The sequence below is a fragment of the Papio anubis genome, chromosome X (assembly GCF_008728515.1).
Source record: "Papio anubis isolate 15944 chromosome X, Panubis1.0, whole genome shotgun sequence".
NCBI classification, from domain to species: Eukaryota; Metazoa; Chordata; class Mammalia; order Primates; family Cercopithecidae; genus Papio; species Papio anubis.
The window spans coordinates 30,631,197-30,655,638 of record NC_044996.1 but is presented as its reverse complement, the minus strand read 5'-3'; the positions used below and the strand labels follow the sequence as shown (position 1 = coordinate 30,655,638).

General features: G+C 43.6%; 1 protein-coding gene, 1 non-coding gene and 1 pseudogene across 2 annotated transcripts; 2 read left to right on the top strand and 1 right to left on the bottom strand.

The window, feature by feature from the left end:
* The first annotated feature begins 2,765 nt into the window (after positions 1-2,765).
* LOC101022109 (histone H3.3-like) lies at positions 2,766-3,579 on the top strand. Its single transcript, XM_009198220.3, has one exon. The coding sequence runs from the start codon at positions 2,862-2,864 to the stop codon at positions 3,270-3,272; it is 411 nt and encodes a 136-aa protein (XP_009196484.1). The 5' UTR covers positions 2,766-2,861; the 3' UTR covers positions 3,273-3,579.
* A 3,458-nt stretch (positions 3,580-7,037) lies between these two features.
* LOC116272232 lies at positions 7,038-7,099 on the bottom strand. Its single transcript, XR_004180952.1, has one exon. It is a non-coding gene; the product is annotated as a U7 small nuclear RNA (small nuclear RNA).
* Positions 7,100-13,955: 6,856 nt separating this feature from the next.
* LOC101022469 lies at positions 13,956-18,461 on the top strand (annotated as a pseudogene).
* The last annotated feature ends 5,981 nt before the right edge of the window (positions 18,462-24,442 follow it).

Below are 24,442 nucleotides of genomic sequence, written 5' to 3'. Positions count from 1 at the left end.
CACTTTGGCAGGTTGAGGTGGGTGAATCACCTGAGGCCAGGGAGTTCAAGACCAGCCTGGCCAACATGATGTCCCCATCTCTCACCAAAAATACAAAATTAGCTGGGTGTGGTGACGACGCCCACAAAATCCTTGTGCAGGCTGAGTGCTGGTGACAATTCAGGAACCGCCAAGATGGCACCACTGCACTCCAGCCTGGGCGACATAGCAAGACTCTGTCTCAAAAAAAAAAAAAAAAATTAACCGGGCATGGTGGCAGGCGCCTGTAATCCCAGCTACTTGGGGAGGCTGAGGCAGGAGAATCACTTGAACCCGGAGAGACATTGTGAGCTGAGATCGTACATTGCACTCAGCCTCGTGCGACAGTGAGCAACACCCATCTTAAAAAAAAGCTGTTGAAAAAGCTACATTTTGGGAGGCCGAGACGCGAATGGCTTGGGTCAGCTGAACACGGGACAGGCGTAGTCCCAGCTGAGGCAGGAGAATGGCGTGAAACCCGTGAGTGCGGAGCTTGCAGTGAGCTGGAGATGACAGACCCAGCCTGTCAAAGACTGGCTCTCAAAAAAAAAAAAAAGAAAGAAAAAGAAAAGAAATATACTGACTGTCTACAATCTAATCTAGATAAAACATGTAAGAGTAAGTACTACAGAGCAACTGGACCACATATATTTTAGCAGTTAAAGAAATACAATACTACAATATGTGAAATATATCCCATTGGATGTCAGTAAATGCTCTCATGGAGCTCCAGAATATTAAGACAACTATGACCTTTTCCTGCTTGAATTATGCCCACTCAGCCCAGTGTAGAAATTGGCGGGAAAGCCCAATAAGTTGGGCAGCTGGAGCACTGAAGCTCTGGATCCTCAGGGATGCCACTGCATGTACACATATTCTGTCCACGGTCCCAACCCAGCCCAGCCCTGCCCTTCCCAAAATACTGTTTTTGATCTTGGGGGACACTGAAACCTCAAACTAATAGAAAGTTCTCTTGTTTTCTAGTAGGAGCAGTCCTTTTAAAATTTGAATTGATTACAAATTTCTTCCTCGTTTAGGGCAGTGGAAGAAAGGCCAACATGAAAATATGTTGATTTACAGTTCCCACCATGGCAGGCAGCCCTTTAAATGCTACTTGCTTTTTGCCTAATATAATTTAATGAATGTCCACTCTTTGAAAATTTGTGCACATGAATTCCACTTGAACAATTTTGCAGATTGCACAGAGACACAAAATGGTGGAAGCATTAATAGGTTGAATTTACTTTTTTTATGTTTTATTTATTTATTTATTATTTTTATTTTATTTTATTTTATTTTTTTGAGACAGAGTCTCCCTTTGCCGCCCAGGCTGGAGTGCGGTGGCTGTGATGTCCGCTCACTGCAAGCTCCGCTCCCCCCGGGTTCACGCCATTCTCCTGACTCAGCCTCCTGAGTAACTGGGACTACAGGCGCCCGCCACCACGCCCGGCTAATTTTTTTGTATTTTTAGTAGAGACGGGGTTTCACCGTGTTCGCCAGGATGGTCTCGATCTCCTGACCTAGTGATGCGCCTGCCTCGGCCTCCCAAAGTGCTGGGATTACAGGCATGAGCCACCGCGCCGGCCTGAATTGACTTTTTTTAAAAGCCAACTTTTGGGTTTTGGCTTTATGCATTTTTGTTTATTTTTGTGGCAGAAACAGAGAGGCTTACTGAGATCCCACTTCATGAAGGCTCTCACTGTCCAGCTGCAAGGAGTGTGGTTAGCTGTTACTGCCATCAGCTGTTAGTAGCTCCAAGGTCAGACCACCTCAGGTTTTAAGCTGAGATCATCCTCAGGATGCCCATGGCTAAGATGGAGCAAAAGGAGGTATTGGGATATAGCCTTTTCTGCTCAATGCAGAACTCATCTGAGGGACAATCTTTGCTCCAGAGCTCCCCAGTGGACTGACAGAGACTTTCTCAGGTCTACATTGCAGTCGTACAACACCCCCTGACCTTTTTTTTTCATGGATATTACTTCTCTATAAACCTTTTGTACCCTTAACTCCCTGGTATCTGTTTCCCTGACAACCCAACCTGTGACGAATTTCTAGTTCATGCATTTGAGCTTTTTCTTTCATTAATTCCCTATTTGTATTTTCTTTTGGATAATTTTGTGGCTTTGCAACTGTGCTTATAGTATACTACTCAGTGTACATATTTTCCACTTTTAGTAATAAGAGCATTTGTAGTGGAGTATTGCAAACCGCTGGATTTGAATGCTTTTAGGGCAGTCATGTACTCTCCAATTCTCCATAGGCCCTTCCTCTCCCTATTTTTACATCTAACCACTTCCTACCTCTACATCACCTACATAGGCCCTGGACACATTTGTGATTCCTGATGTAAAGATACACATTTTCTTCTAAATAGAGCCTTAGATGATCCCATAGGTTTTGTTACAAAGCATTTACCTTTTTGTTACTTCCTACAAAATTTATAACTTCTCCGCCGGGCTTGGTGGCTCAAGCCTGTAATCCCAGCACTTTGGGAGGCCGAGACGGATGGATCACGAGGTCAGGAGATCCAGACTATCCTGGCAAACAGGGTGAAACCTCGTCTCTACTAAAAATACAACAAAGTAGCCAGGTGTGGTGGCAGGTGACTGTAGCCCCAGCTACTCAAGAGGCTGAGGCAGGAGAATGGCGTGAATCCAGGAGGCAGAGCTTGCAGTGAGCCGAGATCGCACCACTGCACTCTAGCCTGGGCGAAAGAGCAAGACTCAGTCTCGAACTGTGTTCGCAGCCGCCGCCGCGCCTCCGTCGCTCTCTAACGCCAGCGCCGCCTCTCGCTCGCCGAGCTCCAGCCGAAGAAGGGAGGTAAGTAAGGAGGTCTCTGTACCATGGCTCGTACAAAGCAGACTGCCCGCAAATCGACCGGTGGTAAAGCACCCAGGAAGCAACTGGCTACAAAAGCCGCTCGCAAGAGTGCGCCCTCTACTGGAGGGGTGAAGAAACCTCATCGTTACAGGCCTGGTATTGTGGCGCTCCGTGAAATTAGACGTTATCAGAAGTCCACTGAACTTCTGATTCGCAAACTTCCCTTCCAGCGTCTGGTGCGAGAAATTGCTCAGGGCTTTAAAACAGATCTGCGCTTCCAGAGCGCAGCTATCGGTGCTTTGCAGGAGGCAAGTGAGGCCTATCTGGTTGGCCTTTTTGAAGACACCAACCTGTGTGCTATCCATGCCAAACGTGTAACAATTATGCCAAAAGACATCCAGCTAGCACGCCACATACGTGGAGAACGTGCTTAAGAATCCACTATGATGGGAAACATTTCATTCTAAAAAAAAAAAAAAAAAATTATCTTCTTCCTGTTATTGGTAGTTCTGAACGTTAGATATTTTTTTTCCATGGGGTCAAAAGGTACTTAAGTATATGATTGCGAGTGGAAAAATAAGGGACAGAAATCAGGTATTGGCAGTTTTTCCATTTTCATTTGTGTGTGAATTTTTAATATAAATGCAGAGGCGTAAAGCATTAATGCAAGTTAAAATGTTTCAGTGAACAAGTTTCAGCGGTTCAACTTTATAATAATTATAAATAAACCTGTTAAATTTTCCTGGACAATGCCAGCATTTGGATTTTTTTAAAAACAAGTAAATTTCTTATTGACGGCAACTAAATGGTGTTTGTAGCATTTTTATCATACAGTAGATTCCATCCATTCACTATACTTTTCTGAGTTGTCCTACATACAAGTACATGTTTTTAATGTTGTCTGTCTTCTGTGCTGTTCCTGTAAGTTTGCTATTAAAATACATTAAACTATATAAAAAAAAGACTCCATCTCAAAATAATAATAATAATAAATAAATAAGATAAAATTAAATTAAAAAATAAAGTACGTGGGACTACAGGAATGCACCACCATGCCTGGCTATTTTTTTTTTTTTTTTTTTTTTTGGAGATGGGCTCTCACTATGTTGCCCAGGCTTCGATCTTGAACAAAATTTTTGTAGAGACAGGAGTCATGCTATGTTGCCCAGACTGGTATCAAACTCCTGGTCTCAAGCAATCCTCACACCTTGGCTTCCCAAAGCACTGGGAGTACAGGCACGAGCCATTGTACCCAGCCATGATCTAGGGGTATCTAGGGGACTGTTCCTCAGTTTCTAAGTAGTAAAGATATTTTGACCATCTTGTATTATTTATTTTAAATTTTAGTGGATTATAATGAGAAGGTGTAGCCTCTACAAATCGCTGCTTCTTTAAATTCATGACGTTTTCCTCTGTGATGAAGCACACAGTCGATGGACATTAGAACATAATTTACATTGAAAAAATTTTTTCCAAGTTCCCAAGAGCTGGAAAACAAAATAGTTTACATTTTAAAATGTGTGTGGAAATATACATATATATGATTATATGTTGAACTTGTTTGTCACATTATTCAATCATCTATTCTCTAGCTTATTTTTCATCTACTTTATCATTCAAGTTCTGAAGGAGATATATTATAATCTCCCATTATGGTGGTGGTTTTCTATCAAAATATTCTTGGGTTTCTGAGAGTTTGCTGTAAATATTAAGCTGCTATAATAATTTAGTACATAAAAGTTTGTGATTCATCACTTCAACAAGGATTGAACCATTTATGCCCCCTTTTTGTCTTGTTTAATGCATTTGATCTTGAATTCCACTTTTTTCTAATAAAGCTTGATGGCTTAAGCAACACATTTATAACCTCACAGTTTCTGTAGGTCAGGACTCTAGGCCTGACCTAACTGGGTCTTCTGCTTCAGGTTCTCTTATAAGATTGCTATCAAGGTGTCCATTTAGGGTCTTTCACAGGCTGCAATCAAGGTGTCAGCTGGGGCTGCAGTCTTATCTCAAGGCTCACTGTGACAGGATGCACTTCCAAAATAACTCAAATGGTTGCTGGAAGGATGCAGCTTCTTGCTGGCTGTTGGACTAAAGGCCTCAGTTCCTTGCCAGGGGGCCCTCTGCATCAGCGTAATCACTCAGGAAGAGCCAGAGACAGAATATGAGCAAGATACAGGATTTTTAATTAACAGTTCTTTTCTCCCAATTTTCTGCAGATGGTATTCCACGGTTTTGTACCTTTCTGTGTTGTAGATTTTTAAAATACAAAAAAAACTAGCCAGGCATGGTGGTGCACACCTGTAGTCCTGGCTACTTGGGAGGCTGAGGCAGGAGGATCACCTGAGCCTGGACATGTTGAGGCTGCAGTGACCTGTGATCGCGCCACAGCACTCCAGACCGGGTGACAGAGTGAAACCCTGGAAAAAAAAAAAAAAAAGAAAGAAGAGAAAACAAAAGACAAGACAAGACTTGGCGCAGTGGCTCACACCTGTAATCCGAGCACTTTGGGAGGCCGAGGTAGGCAGATCACGAGGTCAGGAGATCGAGACCATCCTGGTCAACATGGTGAAACCCTGTCTCTACTAAAAATACAAAAAAGTAGTCAGGTGTGGTGGCAGGCACCTGTAGTCACAGCTACTCAAGAGGCTGAGGCAGGAGAATGGCGTGAACGGTGTGGGGCAGAGTTTGCAGTGAGCTGAGATCGCGCCACTGCACTCCAGCCTGGGAGCGAGACTCTGTCAAAAAAAAAAAAAAAAAAAGAGGAAAGGAAGGAAGGAGGAAGGAAGGAAGGAAGGAAGGAAGGAAGGAAGGAAGGAAGGAAGGAAGGAAGGAAGGAAGGAAGGAAGGAAAGAAAGAAGGAGAGGAAAGGAAAGGAAAGAAGGGAGGGGAAGAAAGTGGTGTTACCAGAGCCCATGAATCAGGGTTATCCAGTGCAAGCCTGTCTGGCAGGATCTGGGGTTACAGAGGAGCTGCAACCAGTACCAGACATATTACCCAACACAGAGAGGAAGGTCTACGGAAATATCCAAGCTTCTCCTTGTTCCCAGTCTTCAGCCTTTTACCAGTGCCTCCCAGTGGCCAAAGCCAGCTGGAAGCCAGAATGTGTTCTTTCTGTTTGGAAACTTAACAAGGGTTTCTCTTTATACTTGGAACTCAAGGATTTCACAAGGATAAATTTTGATGTGTGTCTTTTTTGATTATCATTCATATGACTCAGTGAACACTTTTAATCTGCAAACCCAAATCTTTCTTCATCTCAGGGAAATTTTCTTCTATTATTTATCTAGTTAGGTTTTCGCTTCCTTATATTCACTTTGTCCTTCTGGACTCCTATCATTTTCACAACAGATCTCCTGAGTTTCTTAATCCTCAATGATTTCTATTTCTTTACATTTTTGTTCTCTGTTGAAAGCTATTTATTCCGCTTGATCTTACAGATTACTAATTTGGTTCTCAGTTAAGGATCATCCTCTTTTCCAGTTTGTGCACTAATTTTTTTAAATTCTGAAATCATGTTTTCCAGTTCTAGAATGTCTTTTTATTGTGCTCTAATTGCACATCCTTGAGAGCTTTCATTACTTGTTACACTTCATCATTTGATACACATGTATATAAAATACGCCAAGCACTGTTCTAAACATTTTACAAATATTAACTTGTTTAATCATTTACTAATTCTCTCTGACTCTTCCTGTGATTCTGCATCAATAGAAGCCATCTGTCTAGTTGTGTGAGTTAGTCTTCCTCCCTCTGGTTAACAAATGTCCTCAAAGGGGTCATTTCTCCTTACCTGCTCATGGTTTTGACTTATTAGCAGTTAGGTCAGATTAGGGTCTCCTGAACAGTGGTAAACCAGTGAATGGTGGAAGACTAAGTAGTTTTTGCTGTTGTATGTGAGAAGTAAACTAGATGAAGAGATATAATGCCTTTGCTGAGACATAGGAAGGAAGCCTCTTTGCCCCAAGCCTCCCTGAGCATACGTGGCAATCTCTTCCAATCATAGGAGCTGAAAGTAATTCAGGCCAGCAAAATCATTTTCCTCAAGTTCCATCATGGTCATGTGAATCGGTCAGGTCCCTTAGGTCTTCAGGAAGGCAGGTGAGCAGGTTGAACCTTCATAGAACAGGCTTCATACAGCAGAATCAGTCTTTGTTCCAGATTTCTTTCTTTCTTTTTTTTTTTTTTAATTCATTGAGGGCTTTCCGGTGTTTACTGGAAAGCCTGCTAGACAAATTCTAAAAGAGCTGTAACACACTCCCCCCCCAAGGTTTTAAGAGAGATACCCTGCCCTTACCACTACTCCTTGACTCTCTCCTGGCACTAAGCAGATCAGTCTCAGCCAATTCAGCAGGGGAACTCCAGAGCCAAAATTATCTATTTGAAGTGTCTCACTGGCCAGGCGTGGTGGCTCACGCCTGTAATCCCAGCACTTTGGGAAGCTGAGGTGGGTGGATCACTTGAGGTCAGGAGTTTGAGACCAGCCTGGCCAACATGGCAAAACCCCATCTCCATCAAAAAATACAAAAATTAGCCAGGTGTGGTGGTGCATGCCTGTAGTTTCAGCTACTCAGGAGGCTGAGATGGGAGGATCACTTGAACCTAGGAGGTAGAGGCTGCAGTGGGCCGAGATCGCGCCACTGAACTCCAGCCTGGGTGATAGAGTGAGACCCTGTCACAAAACATAAATTAATTAATTTAATTTAATTTAGAATAAATTTTAAAAATAAAATGAAGTGTCCCACATTGGGCAGAAATGGTCACATGCTAACATCACTGCCTTATGCAGTCATAGGCTGGATGCTACTCAAATCTACTCTCCATCCCCACTAGAAAATACTAAAAGAAATATAGCCTTAAATACAGATTTTAGGCTCCATCATGCTACCTATCCTGACTGTTGAGTTACTCTCCAGCAGGATTCAGGAGGAAGAGTGTATCAGGAACATTTATTCAAGCTTTTATCATCCCAGAACTTGAGGATACTATTCCCTTGTTTTACCTTCCATACTATAGAAACATTGCAACCAAGCTAATTTCAAAGAGAAGAATGAAAGAAAGTAGGAATAGCATTGCTATTGGTTTTCCAAGACCTAAAAATTATGTTGTATTTCTCTTTAGTTTGATCTTGAGATCTTTCTCTGCAGAGGAAGTATAAACTCTAGCCCTGCCCTGATCAGGTTCCAGGGAATTCTTTGCGGATATTTACACTGTGCCTTTCACAGGATACTTCTTTATCCTATCAGATGGACTAATACCTAGGTATCTGACCCATGGTCAGGTGTCCCTCTCATAGGAAACTTGTTTATACTGTCAACTGCCTTTGAGGTTCTTGCCTGACTTGTGTTCAGTTTATTCCTGCCAAGATAGCCACTCTTTAGGAGAGCTTTCACTGGGAGTAAAATTAGGTCTATGTGTGTCAGTCAGGTGAGGTACAGAGAAGACAACACAACAAAAACACATGAAAAACAAAAGGAGTTTATTACTCATAGATCCCAGAGAGAAGAAGGGTGCCAACAAGCAGATTGTCAAACCAGTGAGAGGGGAGTGAGAAACAGAGAAGACCTATGCAATGAGTCATTCGCTGGGGCCCAGGATGCTATCAAATCAGAGTTCCCTTCCAATTGTGGGGTTAGAGAAAGCAGGCATGAGTTTGATGGGGTTGCATTGTTACAGAGTGGTCACTGCAGCATATCTGCACAGTCCCTGTTGAGGGTAGAATAAACAGAGTGAGTCAAATGTGCTGTCACACCCGGCTAATTTTTGTATTTTTGGTAGAGACGGGGTTTTGCCATTTTGACCAGTCTGGTCTCGAACTCCTGGCCTCAAGTGATCCACCTGCCTCAGCCTCCCAAAGTGCTGGGATTACAGACATGAGCCATCACGCCTGGCCCAACCTCTTAATGACTAAACTGAAATACTTGAAGCAGGGGTGGCAAACTCAAAGACTAGGGTCAAGCAGGTAAGTATGTGAAGGAAGGGACCAAGTATAACGGCATAAGTATTCACTGTATGAGTGGTGAGGATGGCAGCAAATTCCAGAAGGCAAGCTACTCAGCTCCAGCGTACATTGCAGTCAAAAATGCAGTCCAAACCAGAGCTACATTTTTAACCACAATGCAATACAACCAACATTTAGAGCTGAACCTGTACCCATGCCACCACTCACCATACAGTAAAAAGGCTGCAATAAGATGAAGAATTATGGCCGGGCTTAATACAAGCAATTTGGGAGGCCAAGGCAGGCAGATCACTTGAGGTCAGGAGTTCGAGACTAGCCTGGCCAACATGGTAAAACCCTGTCTCTACTAAAAACACAAAAATTAGCCGGGGGTGGTGGCTGTAATCCCAGTTACTTGGGAAGCTGAGGCAGAAGGATCACTTGAACCTGGGAGGTGGGGGTTGCGGTGAGCCAAGACCATACCATTGCACTCCATCCTGGGCAACAAGAGCGAAACTCCATCTAAAAAAAAACAAAAAAAATGAGGAATTACATCACCACTCTTTTGATTACTCAAGAAAACCATAAGGTAGTACTACTGAGATCCCTACTCATAGCACCAGAATAAAACCCATACCAACTTTCACCACATCAAGTAAAAGCACCTTTTTAAATCAAGGCCATCATACCATCACTTAATTTACTAGGAGCCAGGCCGGGCGTGGTGGCTCAAGCCTGTAATCCCAGCACTTTGGGAGGCTGAGACGGGTGGATCACGAGGTCAGGAGATCGAGACCATCCTGGCTAACACGGTGAAACCCCGTCTCTACTAAAAAAATACAAAAAACTAGCCGGGCGAGGTGGCGGGTGCCTGTAGTCCCAGCTACTCGGGAGGCTGAGGCAGGAGAATGGCGTGAACCCGGGAGGCGGAGCTTGCAGTGAGCTGAGATCTGGCCACTGCACTCCAGCCTGGGCGACAGAGCGAGCGAGACTCTGTCTCAAAAAAAAAAAAGAAGAATTTCTAAAAAAAAAAAAAAATTTACTAGGAGCCAATCTCTGATACAACCATGACTTATATTCATATCAACATTTAGCACTCCATGAGAAAGCATTAGTGAAGAAGAAGGTTTTTATCCCTACAATACCAAGAGAAAGTTGTGGCCACTCAATTTTCCTCGTAGACCTAAAAGTGTTCAAAAAAAATAGTTTATTAATTTTCTTAATGGTTTTGTCATTTGTACTACATGGATTACTATAAATTATTTAACCAGGCCGGGCGCGGTGGCTCAAGCCTGTAATCCCAGCACTTTGGGAGGCCGAGGCGGGTGGATCACGAGGTCAGGAGATCGAGACTATCCTGGCTAACATGGTGAAACCCCGTCTCTACTAAAAATACAAAAAACTAGCCGGGCGTGGTGGTGGGCGCCTGTAGTCCCAGCTAATTGAGAGGCTGAGGCGGGAGAATGGCGTGAACCCGGGAGGCGGAGTTTGCAGTGAGCCGAGATCACGCCACTGCACTCCAGCCTGGGAGACACAGCGAGACTCCGTCTCAAAAAAAAAAAAAATATATATATATATATTTAACCAGTGCCCTATATTTAGGGCTTCTTCCTTCAAGTATTCATCGTTACAAATAATTCTACAATGATCATTACTATGTATCCGTTTTTAAGTATTTCTACAAGATATATTCACCAAAGTGTAGTTGCTAGATCAAAAGATCTATACCGACCCTACGTAGTCGCTCACGCCTGTAATCCCAGCACTTTGGGAGGCTGGGGAGGGCGGATCACAAGGTCAGGAGTTCAAGACTAGCCTGGCTAGCATGGTGAAACCCGGTCTCTACTGAAAATACAAAAAATTAGCCGAGAATGGTGGCATGCGCCTGTAGTCCCAACTACTCGGGGGGCTGAGGCAGGAGAATTGGTTGAACCCAGGAGGCGGAGGTTGTAGTGAGCCAAGATTGCGCCACTGCACTCCACCATGGATGACAGAGCGAGACTCCGTCTCAAAAAAAAAAAAAATAGGTCTATACCTTTAAAATGTTTATAGATATTGATAAAATGGCATCAAAATATTAACCCAATGTATAATCCTACAGACAGTGTTAAAAGAATGGCTATTTATCAATATTCAAGCCAACCCTGGAAACTGTCAATATTTCAAATCTTTACTAATCTGACAGATCAAATGAAATATTTTGATTAGAGGGCGGGCGTTGGCTCAAGCCTGTAATCCCAGCACTTTGGGAGGCGAGGCGAGGCTGAGGAATCCGAGGTCAGGAGATCCGAGGCCATCCTGGCTAACACAGTGAAACCCCGTCTCTACTAAAAATACAAAAACTAGCGGGCTGATGTGGTGAGCCTGTAATCCCAGCTGCTCAGGAGGCTGAGGCAGGAGAATGGCGTAAACCGGGAGGCAGAGCTTGCAGTGAGCTGAGATCTGGCCACTGCACTGCACAACCTGGGCAGAGCGAGACTCTGTCTCAAAAAAAAAAAAAAAAAGAAATATTTTGATTAGCATTTATTTGGTTATTAATGAGGTTCAGTGTCTTTCATACATTAGCCATCTGTATATGTGTATATTCTCATAACCTTTGTCTATTTTCCTAATGTGTCATTGGTCATTGATTTGTAAAATTTTTTGTATTAAGTAAATAAGATTTTTCTCTCTCATATGTAATTTTTAAAAATTTTTTTTTTTTTTTTTTTGAGATGGAGTCTTGCTCTGTTGCCCAGGCTGGAGTGCCAGTGGCTGATCTGCTCACTAAACTCTGCCTCCCGATTCCATCATTCTCACCTGCTAAACCTCAATAACTAATAGCGCCGCCACCACTTAACTTCTTTGTATTGTTAGTAGAGATGGGGTTTCACCCGTGTGCTCAGGATGTTCTTGTCTCAATTCGTATCTACCCTCGACCTCCCAAAACAAGTGGCGATGTTTCCAGCTGTATTCTGGTATTTATTCACAATTTGTTTTTAAAATATTTATTTGTGCTGCCTTATGTATTGCAAGATTTTTTTTTTTAGTGTAGTTGAGATTTACATCTTTTTTCCTTCAAAGCTTCTTGGGGTCGGAATGGTGGCTCATGCCTGAAATCCCAGTAATTTGGTAGGCTGAGGCAGGAAGATCACTTGAGCCCTGGAGTTCAAGACTTGCCTGGGCAAAGTGGGAAACCCTGTCTCTACAAAATTAAAAATTAAAAAAAAAAGCGAGGGCATGAAAGGTGGTGCCCCACCCTGAAGTGTAGTAAGCTGCTACTCAGGAGGCTGAGGTTAGGTGAATAGCTTGAGCCGAGGCCGAGGCTGCAGTGAGCAATGATAAGCACCATACTCGCACTCCAGCCTGGAGACAGAGAAAGACCCCATCTCAAAACAAACAAACAAACAAAAACTTCTTGGCTTTTGTCATGGCAAAACCTCTCACCTGCTTTTTTTTTTTTTTTTTTTTTTGCTTGTTGTTGTTGTTGCTGTTGCAGTTAGAGATAGTCTCTCTGTAAGCCAGGCTGGAGTGCAGCGGTGTGATCATATAACTCCACTGGCCTCGAGCTCCTGAGCTCAAGCAATCCTCCTACCTCAGTCTTCAGAGTAGCTGGAACTCAGGCATGCACCACCATAACCGCTAATCTTTTAATTTAAAAAAAATTTTTTTTTTTTTGAGAAAGGAGTTTTACTGTGTTACCCAGGCTGGAGTGCAGTGGCATGATCTTGGCTCACTGAAACCTCTGCCTCCTGGGTTCAAGCAATTATCCTGCCTCAGCCTCCCAAGTAGCTGGGATTGCAGGCACCACCACCACCACTCCTGGCAGTGTTTGTATTTTTGTAGAAACGAAGTTTTCACCATGTGTATGCTGGTCTCAGAGCTCCATAACCTCAGGTGATCCTTACCTTACCTTGTGAAGTGCCTTCTCCTTACCTTACCTTCTCGCCTTACCTTGTGAAATTCCTTCTCCTGGCTCATCCTGTCTCAAGCTCCCTACAGGCGGTGTGGCTCCATGCAATCCCAGCATTTGGGAGGCCGAGGCGGAGGCGGATCACAGGTCAGGAGATCGAGACCATCCTGGCCAACCACGGTGAAACCCGTCTCTACTAAAACTACAAAAAGTAGCGAGGCGTGGTGGTGAAGCTATAGTCCCAGCTACTTGGGAGGCTGAGGCAGGAGAATGCGTGAACTTCGGAATGTAGGAGCTTGCAGTGAGCGAGATGGCGCCACTGCACCAGCCTGCGCTACAGAAACGAGACTCCCTCTCAAAAATTAAAAAAAAAAAAGGTCCCCTACTGTGAGTACCTTGTGTCCCCGGCCCCCTGCCGCCGAACAACCCCCTTTGACTGTAATTTTCCACTACCTACCCAAATCCCATAAAACGGCCCCACCCCTATCTCCCTTCGCTGACTCTCTTTTCGGACTCAGCCCGCCAGCACCCAGGTGATTAAAAAGCTTTATTGCTCTATTGCTCGCACAAAGCCTGTTAGGTGGTCTCTTCACACGGACGCGCGTGAAATTGTCTATTCTTGAAGTTCCTCATTTAAACAGAGGTCAAGGAGTAGGCACCTGGTAGTATCAAGCCTGAAACAAAGCAATAACGTGATGTTTCACCCAAGCCCAGAGTCCTAAGATCACAGACGACTAGGCTGTGTCTGGCCGGAAGCTCCTCAGCTCCCTCTCTGCAGTTCCCTGCCCTAAGAGAATGTCACCACCTGCTGAGAGCAACAGCAGCAGTACCACTAGAGGGAGCCTTTGGTGGTAAAAGAAAGATCCCCTGATGTCTCCAACCTTTTTTTGGTGAGGTAACAGGATATCTGGCTTGCCACAAAGATTTTTTATTTATTTATTTTTATTTATTTTTTTGTTTTGAGACGGAGTCTCGCTCTGTCGCCCAGGCTGACTGCAGTGGCACGATCTCGGCTCACTGCAAGCTCCGCCTCCCGGGTTGCTGCCATTCTCCTGCCTCAGCCTCCCGAGTAGCTGGGACTACAGGTGCCGGCCACCACGGCCCGCAATTTTTTTTGTATTTTTAGTAGAGACGGGGTTTCACTGTGTTAGCCAGAATGGTCTCGAGCTCCTGACCTCGTGATCCGCCCGCCTCGGCCTCCCAAAGTGCTGGGATTCCAGGCGTGAGCCACTGCACCCGGCCCACAAAGATCTTTTTGACCAGACATATCCTAGCTAAGGGATGTCCAAACAACGGAATGTGAGGCCAACCTCCCATCAGACTTAAACTTTTGACAGGAGAACAAACCTCAAAACTGATTAGTCATGTAGCTAGCTAGCTATAGAGCTTTCAACTTAAATTAGCAGCAGCTGCCCAATGCCATGTGCAGTAACAAACTGGTTTTTGGGGTTTTTTTCCCTTTGATTTTAATGTTGTGTGTTCTTCGCTTGTTTGTTCATGTATTTATTTCTAGATGAGGTCTCGCTATGTGGCTCGGGCTGGTCTGAAACTCCTGGGTTCAAATGAGCCTCCCACCTCAGCACTCCAAAGTGCTGGGGTTACAGGTGAGAGTCACCACCCCCAGCCATAATGTATTTAAACCCTTATTTAAATAAGCTTGTTTTCAGAAACATCTGAAAAAAATAAATAAAATAAAATTGTCACCTTACAATAAGTTTTAATATATAGTAGAGCTGGATTTTTCTCTATTAAACTTATTTTTACAAATTCCTAGACATTCTTGCATATTTCCACTCAGATGAATCTTTAAGATGATTTTGTCAGCTATCCAAAAAGTACTGTGGAGTTTTAAAATCAGAATGGTGATAAATTTATAAATTAATTTGGGAATAATTACTACTTTTGCAAAATTCAATCCTTTGCTGTCCCTCTGGATTAATTTTAGTCTCCTTTGTATAGGTGTTACACAATTTCTTCATTAATATCGTATTTATGAGTCACCTATAATGTGCAAGGCACTGTTTATTCTTGTATGCTGAACATACAAGAATATATCCCTGTTTTCATGGAGTTTACAATCTAGCTGGGGAGGGAGACAACATTTTTAAAAACAAATAGCCGGGCACGGTGGCTCATGCCTATAATCCTAGGACTTTGGGAGGCCGAGGCGGGCAGATCACGAGGCTAGGAGTTTGAGACCAGCCTGACCAACATAGTGAAACCCCGTTTCTACTAAAAATACAAAAATTAGCCGGGCATGGTGGTGCACGCCTGTAGTCCCAGCTACTCAGGAGGCTGAGGCAGGAGAATCACTTGAACCCAGGAGGCAGAGGTTGCAGTCAGCCGAGATCGCACCACTGCACTCCAGCCTGAGCAACAGAGTGAGACTCTGTCTCAAAAAAAACAAAATTAAATTAAAAACAAATATAATATGACAATTGGTGACAAGTGTTATAAGGAAAATAAACCTGGGTAAGAGCATAAAGAATAAAAGGAAAGGAATGCTATTTTACATAGGCTGATCAGGGAAGGCCTTTCTGATAGGTAAAACTTTAGCAGAAACTTAAAGGAGGTGAATGAATCAGCCATGAGGATATCAAGGTAAAGAGCATTGCAGGCAGTAAGTACAAAGCCCTAAGGCTCAAACGTAACTGGCTTGTTTGAGGAACAGCAGGAAGCTAGTATGACTGAAGTACAGGTGATAAGATCTGAGTGCTAACCAGGGACCAGGTTATATATAAGTCCTTGTAGGTCATGGGAACGATTTTGGATTTTATTCTGAGTGGGTTTAAAAGGCACTGGGAGGTTTTAAACTAAGAAGCGACATGTCTGATTTATTCTTTTAAAGGATCACTGTCACTTCTATGAGGAGAATAGAATGGCAAAGGTGGAAGTTGGGAACTCAGTTAAATCCAGGAGATACATATGATGGTAGCTTGGGCCAGGGTGGTGAGGAGGGTAATTTGTGCTCAGAACAGAAAGAAGTGAGCCAGGGCCTCTTCCATCCAGAGGCATTTACCAAACAAGAGGTGTTCCTTAAGTGTGAGGGACACACGAGGCAATGAGTTAGTGACCTGCAGCTGCCAGGAAAGTAGACCCTGGACTCTGGGTAATATCTGTGTGTGTGTGTGTGTGTGTGTGTCTCTCTCTCTCTCTCACACACACACACACACACACACTCAACTAGGATTCTGTCGTAGTCTTTGCTCTAGGGGTCATTTGCCTACCCCAGGAAACAACTGATAGGCAAGCAGTGCTTTGGGGTGGACACTGGGAACTGAAGAAAGCAGCTGAAGCTGTGCACCAGCCAAAGGGGACTCCTAGCGCAAATTACACTCTTGTGCAGAGAGAACTCAAAGGACTACGCTCTGGAATATGGAAACAGAAAAATCCTCAAGCTTTGTTTCCAGATCATTAATGCTTTCAGATGGTGAGTCATGACTAAGGCAAGCTTTGAGAGAGGCCAGAAACCCAGAGAGGTTTGCATAGCATGCAGGGATAGCTTTTAACCTTAAGGTGTTTGACCATTCCAAAGAGGTATGTGAGAAGCTGAGCTGCTCATTTGTTGGTTTATGGGGCTGGGGGCAAAAGGTGGAATCTAAGGGGTACTGTTCCTTGCTTTGGGTTTGGAAACTAGAGAGCTACACCCTAGGAGTAAGAACGAACCAGAAGTAAATTCGCCTTCATGACCTCCATAGACCAGATTTATCATTTGAATGGCCCACAAAATATCAAGATTTAAACTTGGAATAAGGTAATCCCATAGTTTTCCCATACTATTAGTGCCCCAGGCACTTGGTAAGGAACAAAAAAAAATCCTTTCTGGGAAAAGACAATATTATTCCAAGTCTCAAATTATTTCTATAAATAATTCTTCAGGGCCGGGCACAGAAGCTTATGCCTGTAATCCCAGCACTTTGGAAGGCCAAGGCAGGTGGGTCACTGGAGGTCAGGAGTTTGAGACCAGCTGGGCCAACATGGTGAAACCCCATCTCTACGAAAAATACAAAAATTAGTTGGGCGTGGTGGCAGGCACCTGTAATCCCAGCTATTCGGGAAGCTGAGGCAGGAGAATCGCTTGAACCCAGGAGACACAGTTGCAGTGAGTCAAGATCGCGCCACTGCACTCCAGCCTGGGTGACAAGAGCAAGACTCCATCTCAAAAAATAATAATAATAATGATAATTCAAATAGGATATCCAACACATAACTAAAGATAACCAGGGACCAGGTGTGGTGGCTCACGCATGAAATCCCAACACTTTGGAAGGCTGAGGTGGGCAGATCACGAGGTCAGGAGTTCGAGACCAGCCTGGCCAACATGGTGAAACCCTGTCTCTACTAAAAATACAAAACTTAGCTGGACGTGGTGGCGGGTACCTGTAATCCCAGCTACTCAGGAGGCTGAGGCAGGAGAATTGCTTGAACCTGGGAGGCAGAGGTTGCAGTAAGCTGAGATCGCCCCATTGCACTCCAGCCTGGGGGACAGAGTGAGACTCCTACTCAAAAAAAAAAAAAAAAAAAAAGTTGGCGGGGGGCTGGGCGGCAAAGGGCTTAAGTAGACATTTCTTCAAAGAAGATATACAAATGGCCGATAAAGACATTTAAAGATGTTCAGGGCCAGATGTGGTGACTCACACCTATAATCCCAGCACTTTGGGCTGCCAAGGTGGGAGGATATCTTGAGCCCAGGAGTTCATGACCAGCCTGGGCAACATAGTGAGACCCTCTCTCCATATAAAAACAAAAAATAAGGCTGGACACGGTTGCTCACACCTGTAATCCCAGCACTTTGGGAGGCCGAGGCGGGCAGATCACCTGAGGTCAGGAGTTTGAAACCAGCCTGGCCAACATGGCAATACCCCGTCTCTACCAAAAACTACAAAAATTAGCCTGGCATGGTGGCGGGCGCCTGTAATCCCAGCTACTTGAGGCAGGAGAATCGCTTGAACTTGGGAGGCCGAGGTTGCAGTGAGCCGAGATTGAGCCATTGCACTCCAGCCTGGGTGACAGAGCAAAACTCCATCTCAAAAATAAATAAATAAATAAAATAAAGGTGTTTAACATCACTAATCATTAAGGAAATGCAAACCAAAATCACGAGATACCATTTTACATGCAGAAGAATAGCTATAATTTTAAAAAGATAGAGTTTCACAAGTCTAGACGCTGAGCCGCTCCACATTCGCAACGTCACGTGGAAGCTGAAGCTGCACCCCCCACGTGGCCCCTCTGGCCAGCTGAGCACCTCAGATAAGAACTACACCCAGTCCAGCACCAGCAGGTCAGTCACCAGCATCAGCCCCACCCTCTGCAGCTGGCTCTCCTGCTGCTGCACTCCCCGGCAGCAAGGTCTGATGGCCCAGGTGGCAATCACTGCAGCAGGCATGGCTGTGGACTCTGCTATGGGGCACACACTGGGTCATGCCATCAATGGGAGCTTCAGTGGAGTAAATGATGCTGAGCCCACAAGTGGTGACATCACTTACCAGGAGCCTCAGGGAACCCAGCCGGCCCAGCAGCAGTAACCTTGCTTGTATGAGATAAAATGGTTTTTGGAATGTGCCCAGAATTAGGGAGACAAAGTTCTGTGAGGGTTTCCATGAGGTGTTGAAGCAGTGCAGACTTGCAAATGGATTTATCTAATCAAGAAGTTCAAATTGAAGAAATGGAAAATCAGCTCTCATAACTAAGTTAATTTAGTGTAAAAATATAATTGATAGTCGGGCGTAGTGGCTCACGCCTGTAATCCCAGCACTTTGGGAGGCCAAGGCGGGCAGATCACCTGAGGTTGGGAGTGCGAGACCAGCCTAACCAACATGGAGAAACCCTGTCTCTACTAAAAAAAAAAAATACTAAAAATTAGCTTGGTGGCAAATGCCTGTAATCCCAGCTACTCAGGAGATTGAGGTAACAGAATCACTTGAACCCAGGAGCTGCAGGTTGTGGTGAACCGAGATCGCACCACTGCACTCCAGCCTGGGCAACAAGAGCGAAATTCCGTCTCAAAAAAAAATATATATATATATATATACACACACACACACACACACACACACACATATATATACACACACACATATATATACACACATATATATATTTAATAGTGAAGGTATAAAGTGTAAAACCATCAGTTAAACCAATCCTCTGTCATTCATTACTTTCTTGCTTCAGAATTGCAATAGAAGAGTGTTCTTATTTGGTAGAATTTCATTACGATAGTACAGAATTTGGGGCTTGTCAAATGTTTGTGTGGCCTCCTTAAACCAGCTGTTGTGATTTTTTTGTTGTTGTTTTGTTTGTGAGTTAATTAGAATAAGGTGATTTTCTTCGCCCAAAAAAGACATAACAAGTGTTGCTGACAATGTGGAGAAATGGGAACCCTTATACATTGTTGGTGAGAATGTGAAATAATCTAGCTACTTTGGAAAAAATGGAAACAATCTACATGTCCATCAACTAATGAATGAATAAACAAAATGTGGTATATTTATACCAAATATTCCACTTATTCCATTAAATGGAATATTATTTGGCCATAAAAAGGAATGAAGTACTGATACATGTTACAACATGGATGAATCTCAAAGAAATTATGCTAAGTGAAGGAATCACTCACAAAAGACCACATATTATATAGTTCCATTTATTTGAAATGCGAAGCAGAAATTGTGACCCTTCCGCCCGACCAGAAGGGTGGTATTTGAAAGATGTGTTGGCAGGGTATAGTGGCCCTGTAATCCCAACACTTCATGAGTCCGAGGTGGGTGGATCACCTGAGGTCAAGAGTTCAAGACCAGCCTGGACAACATGGTGAAATCCTGTCTCTACTAAAAATACAAAAATTAACTGAGCCTGGTGGTGCATGCCTGTAGTCCTAGCTGCTCGGGAGGCTGAGGCAGGAGAATCACTTGAACCTGGGAGGCAGAGGTTGCAGTGAGGCATAATTGTGCCACTGTACTCCAGCCTGGGTAACAGAGCAAGACTCCATCTCAAAAAAAAAAAAAAAGAAAAGAAAAGAAAAAAGAAAAAGATGTGTTAGAAAAAAAAAAAAAAAGGAAGGAGCCTAAGAATTGCACAGTACAAGAGACAGTAGTCTTGTGAAGGCAAGACATGAAGAAGTAGTCATTGGAGGAGTAGCATTCAGAAGATCAAAAGATCCTTCTCTCCAAAAGTATCATTTATTAAAGCCACTATACTTTATTGTATCAACAGAAGAGGGTGCTCTTGAGCCAATAAACCAAATAAGGTATCTGAATCCTTTTCTTCACATAGAATTAATCAAAACATTATGAACGAATCAGGAAAATCCAGGATACTTTACAATAATCAGAAAATGATTATCTTCACAGAGTTACTATAAGGGGGTAAAAAAGCAAGAACCAAAACTTTTCAGCTGATGAAAATAAATACCCTCAAAAAAAAAAAGCATAGTAAAGGAGAGAAAAACTTAAATATAATTAAACACGCAATTGCAGATATGAAAGACTACTGTGAATCAAAAATTTAAGGCTGGGCACAGCGGCTCACACCTATGATCCTAGCACTTTGGGATGCTGAGGTGGGTGGATCATTTGAGCCCCGTAGTTCTAGACCAGCCTGGCCAACATGGTAAAACCCCATCTCTACTAAAAATACAAAAATTAGCCAGGTGTGGTGGCGTGCACCTGTAATCCCAGCTACTCAGGAGGCTGAGGCAGGAGAATTGCTTGAGCCTGGGAAGTGGAGGCTGCAGTGAGCCAAGATTGCGCCACTGTGCTCCAGCCTGGGCGAGAGAGCCAGACTCTTGTCTCAAAACACACACACACACACACACACAATAGAAACAAACAACAGGAACATGTGGCGTGCTGACTGAACTCAGGAAAGAAATTGCAGAAAAACACAAAATCATCTCAGAAGAGAAAACTTAATTACGAGGTGCCCAAGGGAGAATTGGTATCATTGAAAAATGCCGTAAAGGGAAAGAAAGAATGTGAATAAAAAAGAACCAAGACAACCAAAACAAATTAAAGGGGCAAAGAGCAAACTGACAGTCTCGCTTGGTCACCAGGCCGGAGTGCAGTGGCGTGATCTCGGCTCACTGAAACCTCCACCTCCCAGGTTCAAGCCATTCTCCTGCCTCACCCTCCCGAGTAGCTAGGATTACAGGCACACGCCACCACACCCACCTAATTTTTGTATTTTTAGTAGAGATGGGATTACAGGCGTGAGTCACCGAGCCCAGCCTGAAAGCTCTTAAGAAAAAACCAAATGGCCAGACACAGTGGCTCACACCTGTAACCCCAGCACTTTGGGAGGCCAAAGCGGGCAGATCACCTGAGGTCAGGAGTTCAAGACCAGCCTGACCAACATGGAGAAACTCCATCTCTACCAAAAAAAAGAAAAAAAAAAAAAACAAAATTAGCTGGGCGTGGTGGCGCCTACCTGTAATCACAGCTACCTGGGAGGCTGAGGCAGGACAATCGCTTGAACCCAACGGATGGAGGTTTCAGTGAGCTGAGATCGTGCCACTGCACTCCGGCCTGGGCAATAGAGTAAGACTCTGTCTCAAACAAAAACAAAAACAAAACAAACAATGGAACAGAACTGTTATAATATTTAAAATTATAACTTAAAACTTTCTAGAAATAAAGCAACATCCACTTCTACATATTTAAAGATTCCATGGTGTACTTAAGGACTCTGAGACATAGCTCAGTAAAACAGACAATAGTGATTAGAAAAAAAAAATCCTTTGACTCTATAGGCAAAATAAACAAAAAAACACTTAAGTGACCTACAGGAAAAGAAAATCAGTTGGCATCAAAGTACTTGACAGAATTATAGAAAGTAAGATAACAGTGAAGAAATCTCTTGAAGAAAAGTTTTTAAAAAGTCTGAGTTTCAGAAGACTCAAACATATCAGAGAAAAAAAAAAGAAAAAAGTGTGAGCCAAAGATTCCATCTTTAAACTTTCAAGAACTCAAGTAATTTTGTATTCAAGGACTCTTTCTGAGGATTCTACTAGGAGTCAAGTTTCATGCAACTAGAAGATGTTTGAAAAATTTTAGCCAAAAAAAACAGATCTTAAGAATTGAACTTGTTCAATTATATAAATCTAAGACTAAAACAAATGTAAGAATAAGTGCTGATGAATGTTCTCTGGCAAAGTAGAAATACAATTAAAAATGGGAGCAAAGAAGAAATGTAGAAGAATAAGCTCAATGATTAAGCACAGGTAAAAGGTGAAAGTTAAAGCATATCTTTTAAACAAGCAAACCAGCCTGGCACAGAGGATCACGCCCGCAATTCCAGCACTTTGGGAGTCTGAGGCCAGAGTATCACTTAAGCCTGAGCCCAGGTGTTCAAGACCAGCCTGGGCAATGTAGCAAGACCTCCATCTCTTAAAAAAATTAATTAAAAAAAATTAAAAATTAGGAAACCAATAGTAAAAACCTAGGTAAGAAAAATGAGGGCTGGCCCGGCGCAGTGGCTCACGCCTGTAATCCCAGCACTTTGGGAGGCGAGGCAGGTGGATCACCTGCAGTCAGGAGTTCGAGACCAGCCTGGTCAACATGATGAAACCCCATCTCTACTAAAAATACAAAAAAATTAGTCAGGTGTGGTGGCAGGTGCCTGTAATCCCAGTTACTCAGGAGGCTGAGGCAGGAAAATGGCTTGAACCCGGGAGGTGGAGGTTGCAGTGAGCCGAGATTGTGGCATTGCACTACAACCTGGGTGACAAGAGTGAAACTCCGTCAAGAAAGAAAGAAGAAAGAAGGAAGGAAGGAAGGAAGGAAGGAAGGAAGGAAGGAAGGAAGGATGAGGGCTAAGAGCTGAGACCCTTAGCTATGCTAGTATCGACCACCTCATCTATCCTGTAAGCCTGTTCATGCTCTGACCCTTGTGGTTTCTCTCCTTTTTTGAGACGGAGTCTCACTCTGTCATCCAGGCTGGAGTGCAGTGACGCGATCTTGGCTCACTGCCACCTCCATCTCCCAGGTTCAAGCCATTCTCCTGCCTTGGCCTCCTGAGTAGCTGGGACTACAGGCACACTCTGCTACCCGGCTAATTTTTTTTTCCACCACCATGCCCAGCTAATTTTTGCATTTTTAGTAGAGACGGGGTTTCACCACATTGGCCAGGCTGGTTTCAAACCCCTGATCTCTAGGTGATCTGCCTGCGTGGGCATCCCAAAGTGCTGGGATTACAGGCATGAGCCACCGCGCCCAACCAAGATTTTTGTTTAAATTCTAAATAGTAACTGTTTGCTTTAGGGCTTACTCAGTTGCTTGCTACTCAAGCCATGGAAGAGCAGACAGGAGGTTGTTCAGAAAAAAATGTATACTAAAAGATGACGTTGGCTTTTTGTTTAGTCTTTTTTTTATCATGTTAACACAATATCCATCTGAGCCTGTTTTACTAAGGTTTTTAAAAACTATTATCATAAATAAACATTGAACTTATCAGATGCCTTTTTTGGCATATATCAAGAGGATCATGTGGTTTTCTGCCTTTTGTCTATTAATATAATAAAAACTATAAAATTAACATAGTTCATCATACCGAACCATCTCTTAAATTTCTGGAATGAATTCCACTTGGCCATGGTTAGTGCACAATTTTTGTTGTTGTTGTTGTTAAATATCATATCAGGGTTTTTGCAGATATTTATATGTATATATATACACATATATATATGTTTTTTGAGACGGAATCTCACTCTGTTGCCCAGGCTGGAGTGCAGTGGTGCAATCTTGGCTCACTGCAACCTCTGCCTTCCAAGTTAAAGTGATTCTCGTGCTTCAGCCTCCCGAGTAGCTGGGATTACAGGTGTCCGCCACCATACTCAGCTAATTTTTGTAGTTTTAGTAGAGACAGGGTTTCACCATGTTGGCCAGGCTGGTCTCAAACTCCTGATCTCACGTGATCCGCCCGCCTCGGCCTCCCAAAGTGCTGGGATTACAGGCATGAGCCACCACGTCCGGCCAGCAATATTTTTAAGTTATTTCATCAAACTTATTTTGAGCAACCCCATTTTCTTGACTGATATTTTTTTCCCCTTCCAAACCATCACTATCAGGATACAGAGCCCAAAGACATAGCACAGCCCATCATCCCATGCATGGTCCCTGCTCAGTTCAGGATTCCTTCACATACCATGTCTTGGTCCAACACAAAGGAGCCCTCACACAGTTCACAGTCCTTAACAATACGAGCCAGCAAGGTGGGAAATTACCCTCTGTCTGGTTGAGGATCTTCATACAGACATATGCTCCCCAAATTACTGAGCAGACAATCCTCTGAGCAGACACTAGCAATTCAGCCAAGGTCCAGACCCCTAACACAGTTCGATAGGAGATAGACACCACTCAGCATCTATATCAGGAATGGCAAAGTGGTATCCTTGAGTGGATTCTTGATACACATTGCACACTTTTCTCCACACACAATGTTTCTTTTTTCTTAATAACTTTTTTGTAGAGACAGGGTCTTGCTATGTTGCCCAGGCTGGTCTTGAACTCCCAGGCTCAAGTGATCCTTCTGCCTCAACCTCCCAAAGTGCTGGGATTACAGGAGTATACCACCACACACAGCCCCTTTTCAAATTGAACCAAGACTTAAAAATCAGAATATTTATGGCAGGGCACAGTGGCCCATGCCACCAGTGCTTTGGGAGGCAGAGGTGGGAGATTTGCTTGAGCCCAAGGGTTCAAGACCAGCCTGGGAAATATAGCAAGACCACATTTCTACAAAAAATTTAAACATATTAGTTAGGTGTG

Bases quoted from the DNA above. Each gene is read 5' to 3' on its own strand.
- LOC101022109 (XM_009198220.3), top strand. From the start codon at position 2,862: ATGGCTCGTACAAAGCAGACTGCCCGCAAATCGACCGGTGGTAAAGCA.